Consider the following 9,459-nt stretch of genomic DNA (forward strand, 5'->3'; position numbering starts at 1 on the left):
GCATCCCACAGAAACATCACCCTCACCTGGGGAATGCTCCTACACTGGGGCCTCCCACAGAAACATCACCCTCACCTGCTGGGCCAGTCTCATCTTCCACACCAGCTAGCACCAACGCTGCCGACCCTAAGGGGTCAACACTGGAATAACAAGTTTCTTCTAAAAAAATCACAATGAATCAAACTCCACCTTTCACTCAACCTCACAGCTGTGGTTTGAAGAGAGGGCGCCTTGAATTGCAACATGCTGCTCTTAATGCTTATTTAGAAATCAAAACCAAACAAATACATTTCCCATCCTGAAACATTTGAAACGTTCCACAAAATTCAAATAATTATTCATTGGGGAAAGAAATCTAAAAAAAAAAAAAACTAAAAAGAAAGCCAAAAAACCTTTTATAGTTATCAGCAGCTAAATACACAGATGTCCAATACCAAAACAAACCTACACCCACTGCTTCAGAATCAGAAAATTAGGATCAGACATGATAAAGAGAGACTACACTGTGATCACCACCCATCACAAGGCCAGGCTGCTTAAAAAAATTATTATGGGAACTATTTCTATTTCAAATTCAATTGATAGACTTCAGCTTCTAACAGAAGTAAAGAATACTTCAAGTTCATACTCAGAATTAAAGAATAAGTTTATTTATAAGTAATAATACTACAAACAGGCTTGAAGCAGGAAGTTCCATCCCTGCCCTCTTTGTGTACTTTAATAAAAAGGGACACATTCACCCAATGAGGATAGGTGAAGGCCACCTTGGAATGTCAGAGCTCACTGCCCTACCATGGCACTGTCACATGAAGGCCAGTGTTGTACAGAGACAAAGAGAACAGGGGCTCAGGTAGGGCAGTGATGCTGTCGGTCATTCAGAGTTCTGGGTATCAGCACCATTCAGCAATTCCCTGGCACGCTTCTTCCCTCCTTCTCTTTTAAGCTAATAAAATAACATGTTCTGGTTAATTTTTACCTACCTTGTCATCATTGCACATCTATTCTGACTAAACCTGTCCTTAGAATTTAAGGATTACATACATCCAGTGCATGAAGATGGAAGGGTTTGGCAAGCTCTGACCTGATTTAGGCTCATACACTGCAATTCCAAAGACAACTGGAACAAATGAACTATTTTCCAACCTGGGGAGAAATGTCAGAACCTGTACAGCTAAGTCTGCTGGGCATCTTGGAAATCCTTTCCCTAAAGGCCTGCATGGAGAGACTTAATGTCTGTTTAATTGTGTGGAGACAGTTTGCGATGGAAAACTAACGCAGATGGTCACAGTCACCTGAGACTGACCCGGAGCACGAGATGATCTCAGGTGTGAGCACCAAGGTGGTTCTCCAGCGTTTGTGCCTGCACCAGGCAAACACACAGCACACACAAACTCCTGGGGCAGCCGCAGCTCCACTGCAGAGGGGTGCAGCTGCCCCTGCAGCAGAAGCAGCCACAGCCCCTGGGCTGAGGGCAGCTCTCCCCACAGCCCTGGGCAGGGTCTGCCGCAGCAAAAGCGGCACTGAGCTGTTAGGAGCACCTGAACAGAGTGAAGGGGATGCACCAGATTGGAAAACACCACAGGGCACAAATTAAACCCCTGTACAGCAAAAGCAGGGCCAGGCAAATGGATTCTGTGCCCACCACAGCACTCAGCTCACTGCAAGGTACATGTGAAATTTTGTCAGTGCAGACAGAGGAAGCAAAGGAAGCAAGGAATCAGGGAAAGAGAGGATGGGATCACAGGTTTGGGTAGGGAGGGACTTTTAAAGATCATCTAATTGCATCCCCTGCCATAGGCAGGGGCATCTGAGGAGGGGGAAAAGAGAAAGAGTGACTCACGGGTAGTGTGAACTCCATCTTTTGTTACTGGGTATACTGTGATAAAGCCAGGAAATTATTCTACAGCAAGAAAAGCATTAAATGCTTAACTAAACACAAAGGTACCAAAAATTATACACATTCATATTCATGAAATGCACATGTTCATGTAACTTGGAAGAATATTTAAAAACCTAATATTCCATTAATATTTTCAATGAAGCAGCAAAACTGCTAGAGGAATGAAATGAACCCAGCTCAGTCCCTCTTCACTTTGCCATGTTTATTCATGAGCTCCCAGGTCACCACTGCAACAGGTAATTAGTGGATGGGGATGGCTGGCAGGAGCAAACTCATATGTTATCCTGACCTGCTTCTGGCAGCCAGAGAGCAAAAAAAGCAATTCTCCCCTCTTTGCAAAAGTACAGGCAGGTCAGCTTTTCCTGATCTAGGAGAGACTGTCCCACCCAGGCCAACCTGCCTACCAAAGGTATTTTGAGCTATGAAATGCTGATCTCAAGAGCATTTGCACACACAAGCAAACAGTGCTCACACAAAACACACCTGAAGTGCAAACCACAGGGAGACAGGGCAGCCCTGTCAGAGCCATCTGGGTTTGCTGGGTGGGAGGGAGCAGGAGACCCCCCCAGCACCAGAGCCCCCTGCCCAGACCCAGCCTGCCCCGGCAGCCTCGCACATGCATGGGCACCTGCCCCGGAGCCCCACGGGAATAACACTCCCAAGAGGGAATAACGCCTCCCCAGAGGGCTCTGGCCACCGCAGATGGGAGCCCAGCACAGGGCCACAGGAGTGGGTGACTGCAGGGTGCCCAGCCTGGCCACCCCATCTCCAGCACCCCTGCACTGCCCTGTGACAGCACACGCTGTTACCCAGCCTGGAGCTCAGGCTACATCTCACTAAGAGTGCAACGTTAAATTAAAATACATTTCACCCACTGAAATCAGAAATAGAAAACATGAGTTAAAGGAATGGGAAGTGGTTTTCCAGCCCAGCTCTGGCACAGTCCATCAAAGCAAGTCCTTGTTCAGGACTGAAACCATTCCAGGTCACAGCAGAGGAACATATTCCTCAACTGCACGGGAAGGGCCCAGCAAGCAGGAGCAGCCACTGACAGCTCCCACACACAACTCAAGAGCCAAGCCCCCAAACCCAGCTCATGTCACCTTTCCTGCACCCAAACTGCACTAATGTAACTCCAGAAGCCCGGCAGGCAGCCAGCAGTCCCAACCCCAACAGCCACACACCAGGACCACAACCACAGGCGTTCAGAGCAGTCTTTGCATGTCCCACCCTGCAGTGGAACCGATCCAAACAAGGCTGGTTTCGCTGCTGCAGAAAGCTCGGTTGCTGACGGCAAGGCAGCAGCTGGCTAGAGCTGGAGCGTGTTCCCCCGGTACAGCGAACATCGCCCAGCGAGCGCGCCCCAGCACCCACCGGGACGGGCACGAAAGGGCTGGGTCTGACAGCCGGGGAGCCTGCGGGGACACGGCCCCGGAGCACGGCGAGTGACAGCGCTCATGGACAGTGCACAGAGGGGTCACCCCTCGGCTCCAGCCACGGGGGAGGAAAAAGGCAGGAACCACCTGCTGAACACACCAGCATCACTCACACACAGAGGCCGCGTATGCCCAAGGCCACAGCCACGGCAATCACTATGAAATGAACATTTCACAACGTTATTTTAATACGAAGCGGCACGCCTAAGTGTAAAATCAACTGTGGTGATAACAGTAAAAGTCTACTTAAATTGAAGAAAAGGTGAACTGCATCCTTTGACTACAGCAGTTACAATCAAAGTCTGAACGCCAGAAAAGCCTTTAAAGTGACGAAAAAGCTAAGTGGACTTTGAAGACCGGACAAAAAAACTCCCTGGGTTAGGGCACCTCGGGGCTCTGTGCATCAGGCTTAGAGCAAAGCCCCTCCTAACACACAGCAAGAACAACACACAGCGCGAGCCTGGACCCAATTCTCTGCCAGGGTGTATTACTTTATAACGAGCAAAGCTCCGGGAGTGCTCCCCTCGCTCTGTGGGACGTGTCCGCACTGCTCGGGCACAGACGGGCTTTGCTACCGGCTCCAGCGGCTCTCAGCAGCGCCCGGGGTGCGGGAGCCCAGCGATGGTCATCAGCATCTGCCTTCACTCACGCACCGAACCGAGCGGAACCGAGCGTTCCTCGCCCTGCTCGCCCGTGCCAGCTGCGGCTCTCGCCTTATCGGCAGGGATGAGAAGCGTTCCGGAGCTCTGCCCTGTCACCACGCCGAGCAGAAATTACGCTGCATTTTGGTGCCCCACTGTGCCCGGCGGCCGGGGAAGGGCGCCCGGAGGCGGGCAAGGCGCTTCGGGGTCTCTGCCGCGCCCCGGAGGGCCCCGGGCGCTGCGGGCGGTGCCACACGGGACCAGCCCGGGCACGGGGACGCGGCAGCGGCGCCCCCTTCCCCCGGCGCTCCGCGGCCGCGCCGCCGCCCCGCGCTTCGGCAGAGCCGTCCCAGCCCGGGAGGCGCCGGGGCTCGGCCGGACGGGCCCCCAGCGCCGCCGGCACCCGCGCTCGGGCCGGCAGCGGCAGCGCGGGGGGCGGGCGGCGCAGCGACCGGCGGCCCGCGAACCCCCGCTCGCCCCGGTGCCCGCGGTACTTACGTCGTCGAAGAGAGACCCGACGTTGGCGGTGACCAGGAGCACCCCGGCGCCGGCCGCGGCCGCCTTCCCCGCCATGGCGCGGGCGGAAGCGCGGCCGGGAGCGGCGGCGCTGCGGGGAGCCCGGGGGCGGGCGCGGGGCGCTGCGGCGAGCGGGGCGCCGGGCCCGCCCCGTCAGCGCAGCGAGAGCTCCCGGCGCGGGCAGCCCGCGAACATCCGCGCCCTGCGGGGCCGCGGCTCAGCGCTCGCCCGCCGCCGCGCTGCTGCTGCTGCTGCCGGGACGGCTCCCGCCGGCGGAGGCTGGCGCCGGGCCGCGGCGCATGGCAGGGCGGCGGTGCCGGCGGGGCTGTGCGGCGCGGCGCGGTGCGGCGCGGGCCGTGCGGGGCTCGGCGGGGCCGGTGCCGGTGGCCGGGGCGGGTCCGGGCGCTCCGCGGTGCCGCCGCCGCCGCTCCCGGCTGTGCGGGCGGGCGGGCGCGCCGGGCTAGCGCTCTGCGCGCGCGACGTCACCGCCGCCTCGCGCCGCTCTTAAAAGGGCAACGCCACCCGCGGCGGACGCGCGCACGCCCGGCGGGGCCCGCGGCGGAGAGCGCGGCCCGGGGGGACTCGGCGGGGGCGGCTCCCCGGGGAGCGGGCGGGGCCGGTGCCGCCCCACCTGCGCGCAGCGGGGCCGCCCGCCCGGTACCGGGGCTCGGAACGCGGCGGGGCGGGCGCTGCCTCCCCTGGGGAGCGGCTCCCCCGGCCCGGCGGCCCCTTCGGCAACCGGGGTCTGTCCCCGGGGACGGAATGAGATGAGCCGTTGTTGGCCCCGGCGGTGGCACCGCCCGAGCGCGGCTCGCGGGATGCGGTACCGGTCCCGGAGGGGCCCGGCGCGTGTCGCGATAGGCTCTGTCGCGAGGGGCCGGCGAGCTGGTGGGTGATGCTGGAGGAGCATCCCGCCGCTCGCCCCGGGAGCGCGCACCCCGCCGAGGGCTGCGGTCCGTGCGGAGCCCGCGGGTGCCCCAGAGCCCTCCGCAGCTCACGGCAGCCCCCGCGGCGGAACAAACCTGCCCGGTAACTTTGCCAAAGGAACCCGAGAAGTGACAGATCAGTCACGGCTGCTGTGCGTGACACATCCCCGGCGCGGCCCGTGTCTCGCTGCTCGGGGACAGGGACACACGGCGCGGAGCCCGGCGCCCGAGCTGGGCAGCCTGGGCAGGGCGCGGGTGACGCCGGGCTGAGGGGACAATCCTCTCCAGGCTCCTCTGTGGCAAACTATCGGGCCGGGATGCGGCTGGAATGGCAAACGCCCTGCCAGATCCGGAGCACCGGCCTTCCTTGCCAGAAGGTGCAAATTAAATATACAGTTAAATGAAAAGGATATTGAAATTCTGGAATTCTGCTTCATCCATGGGATACTTGCTGACATTCAGTGACCTGTGGCACACAGATAGATGCCATGCAGAAACAGAGAACAGTGCTGGACTTCTCTAGAAAGTCTGCTGCAGGGTTTTGGGCAGCTCCTGAGACAACTGCATTAAGTTGAACTGTAGATACAGTGATCTTACATGGATGCAGCTATCAGAGCTGTCGAAAGTGAGCTGATCCAATACACCACCCTGGTGTACCGTGATATATCCACAGACAGGGGAAAAGAAAATAAATCGGGGAAGGAACTTTTGCTGCTGTTGTGTTTTTGGCGCAGTCTTGCAGCGTTCGGCCGGCAGCGATTACATCAAAGGCAGGGTGTGCTGGAGGGAGCCGTGTCAGGTTACACCAGCTGGAGAGGCATCCCGGGCCCTGTGGCATCCAGGTGAAAAGTTTGGCAGTGCTCAAGAACAGGAAAGTAGAATGAGAATAACGCAGCGAGCAATCGCCGCTGCGATGTGCAGGGACTGTGCCAAGTGGCGCAGGCAGCTCTGCAGAGTGAGAGCATCGCAGCTGCACACGAGCAGAGCGGTGTCCCACCAGCCCGGGCTGGAGGCTGTGAGGCTGAGCCCTTCACCTTCTGCGCAGAGAGGAGAGGGTAAAAGCTTAGGAACAGGAGCATAAAGAATCACAGCACCCACAAAGCATGTTCAGAGGAGTTCCCGAGAGCCTGCTTTGGCCAGCCAGGGATTATCGTGGAAGCTGTTTCCAAAAGCAAGGAACGCTGAAGTGGGTGAGGTGCAGTGGCAGCTGAGAGCAGCAGCTGTGGGGAAGCACAGGGTGGACAGAACATCCCACACGCCCACGGAGGAGCCAAGGGGACGGGAGCAGCCCAAATGGGCGGCCTGGGCTGCTGCAGGAGCCTGTACAAACGCGATGGAAGATGCAGGGGAGGGCTAGAGCGGACGTGAGCTGGTTTGCAAGGCAAATTGTGCAGGGCTGATACTTTGGTGCTTGTTAAATTTGGATGAACAAGATCCATACCTGCGCTATGTGGGAGCAAAATAACTGGGAAAATCCGCTTGAATATGAAACTTTGCCTGTGGCAATGGGGAAATGAGCAGTGAGTAAAGCACTCATAAAAGGTGAGGGCTGAGTTCTGTGTCCTGACGTGAATGTTAAACCTCAGTGGGTGCTGCAGAGCTGATGCTTTCTTTCATCTGCTGCACAGGATAACTCTCAGAGGGGGTGGCACAGTATAACGGTGGGGAAATGGGAGTAGGATGAAAATGCCAGTTTGCATCTGTTCAGTAAGCAGGGGCTGTGGCTGCAGCAGCTCCAGCATTCCCAGCTTGACCCTGAACTGAGTCCCACGGGCTCAAGGGTCAGATGCAGGTCAGATATTTCCCTTCCTCCCCACCCAGAGCTGGAAGGCCGGTGGGAGCTGGTCGGTGTGTTACTGTAGGGAAAACACCACTGCTGGCCAAGGCTGCCTCAAGTTCCCTGTCACTCCTTCCCCAGAACTTAAAACCCAGACAGTGTAGTCTGAGTGTTTCCAGTCTTGGTGCCTGCCTTGAATGCTAAGATTGAACAAGAGAGCTCAAGAATCAGGTTAGTTTTTACTAAGGAGCTTTGCAAGAATGAGGGGGGAAATGTTCTGCGGGTTTGGCTTAGATGTGGAGCCTAAATATCTTTAACCATCACTAATGATTGGCCCTATGAGCTGTCGAGATTTTCCCTCAGGGTGAAGCTCCCATCTCAGTGTCCCACAGCTGCAGTGCCATTTGTATTTAGAGCCTTCTGCTGTGGTTCTGGGCAGCTGCCACTGATGAGTTTAACATGGAAATTCCAGGTGATGCTCCGTTCACAGCCCAGCACACACGCGCTGCCTGTTCTGCCTCTGGAGGATGGCAGACCAGCGGCGTCTGCTCACACTCCCAGCCACGAGGGAGGCAACCAGGAAATGTTGTCACTTCTGTTACATTGGATATGGAGTCCATAGAGACATGGACTGTTCTCTATAACCATTACAATGCCATTTCTTTTATTTAAAACTCTTTTTTAAAATGCTGCATTTGATCAGGCCTGTGACACAGATGAGAAGATTCTTTGTATTTCCTGGAGTAGATGTCCCTTACCCCAACAAGCACCAGTCCCTGCTATGCACTGAAAACATTGCTTTAAAACAAATAAATAAAATACTGAATTTGTTATTCAAAAACAATTTCTAGGTGCACCAGGATGTTTCCCAGTGTGCTTGAAACTATTTGGATGTTTCTGTTCTGCGTTTACAGCCAGGGTGATTTACTGGAGGGACAGGGCACACTTTGAGGGCAGTGAGGCACTGGAACAGGTTGTCCCAAGAGGTTGTGGCTGCCCCATCCCTGGAAATGTTCAAGGCCAGGTTGGGTGGAGCACTGGTCTGGTGAAGGTGCCCATGGCAAGGGCTGGTCCCTTCTGACCATTCTGTGCCTTTTGCAGTGGGTATGATGTGATTTACTTTATGCTGAGCGTACAGGAGTAAATCAGGGCAGAAAGGACAGCCCAGGCTGGTGTCTTCAGTGAGGCTCTGTTTCTTCCAGCTGCTCAAGAAGTGAGATGCTGCTGCTGCTGCTGCTGTTCTTTGGCAGGGGCAGCCCAGCGGGTGCCTCGTGCAGCTCCTGCAGTGAGGTGAGGCCAGGGGAGCAGCTCTCATCCCACTCCAAACAAACAACATTGGGGCAGGTGGGGAAGGAGCAAACGGTGACGTTTGCACCTTCACTGCCCTGGGCAGCTGCGTCAGTGTTTGTCACCCTCAGTGACAAAGTACAAAGGAAAATGGATCCTAAGGAAAAGGGGTGGTACACACGGGAATAAAACTGAGGACTCACAAATCCCCTCCTGTAACGGCAGGAATCTGCACTGCCTCTGCAGCACCTCCACAGTATCTCAGCCGTCCATTTTCCTGTACCACTGAGCACTCTGTGAGAACCAGAATGTAATCCCCAGGAAGGTGGTGCCTGGACAGCTTGTGGGCATCTCTGCAATAATGTAAGAGCCAGACACCCAGCAATAACCCAGGGGCTCTCAGGGAGGCATTGCTGGCACCAGCTCAATGGGGTGGCTTCTCTGAGCAGCACAGAGCTTGCTGAAGGACCTGTGCCCAAAGTTTCTTGAGCAATAAGAGAAGTTCACACTGATAATCATCTTCAACTATGTCAGCTGCATTCATAGAATAACAGAACCCTTGAGGCTGGAAAAGCCCTCCCAGCCCATGGAGTCCCAGCTGTGCCCGGTGCCCACCTTGTCCCCAGCCCAGAGCTCTGGGTGCCACCTCCAGGGGACACCTGCAGGGATGGGCATTGAACCCTCCCTGGGCAGCCCCTGCTGATGCCCGACCAGCCTTTCAGTAAAGATCTGGTGCACAATAGGGACAGTAACCCTTCCCCATCCTTCCCTTCCGAGCGTTTTGGATAACGCGGGTGCAGCCAGCGCGGTCCCCTCGTACCTGGGGCTGTGCGGGGTTTGTGCAGCAGCCACGACACACATTCCTCACTCGCAGCCCAGGCAATTGCAGAGAGGTTGCCGCAAGCCCAGTGCCAGTCGGGGAGGATTTTGCTGTGTCCCATTCCTCTCTCAGCAGTGGAGCAGGTCCCTGGCACGG

At 56.5% G+C, this 9,459-nt stretch overlaps 1 protein-coding gene across 4 annotated transcripts in view; it reads right to left on the bottom strand.

Annotated features, from left to right (window-relative positions):
• Window positions 1-4,631, bottom strand: part of INPP5A (inositol polyphosphate-5-phosphatase A) — a 181,664-nt gene extending 177,033 nt beyond the window's left edge. For all 4 annotated transcript variants that reach the window (XM_059476954.1, XM_059476949.1, XM_059476950.1 and 1 more), the window contains exon 1: window positions 4,476-4,631. In XM_059476954.1, coding sequence (XP_059332937.1) covers window positions 4,476-4,550 — 75 coding nt within the window. In that variant the 5' untranslated portion in view covers window positions 4,551-4,631. The remainder of the gene's footprint in view (window positions 1-4,475) is intronic.
• Between the last annotated feature and the right edge of the window lie 4,828 nt (window positions 4,632-9,459).

This window comes from Ammospiza nelsoni, chromosome 8, assembly GCF_027579445.1.
Source record: "Ammospiza nelsoni isolate bAmmNel1 chromosome 8, bAmmNel1.pri, whole genome shotgun sequence".
Taxonomy (NCBI): Eukaryota; Metazoa; Chordata; class Aves; order Passeriformes; family Passerellidae; genus Ammospiza; species Ammospiza nelsoni.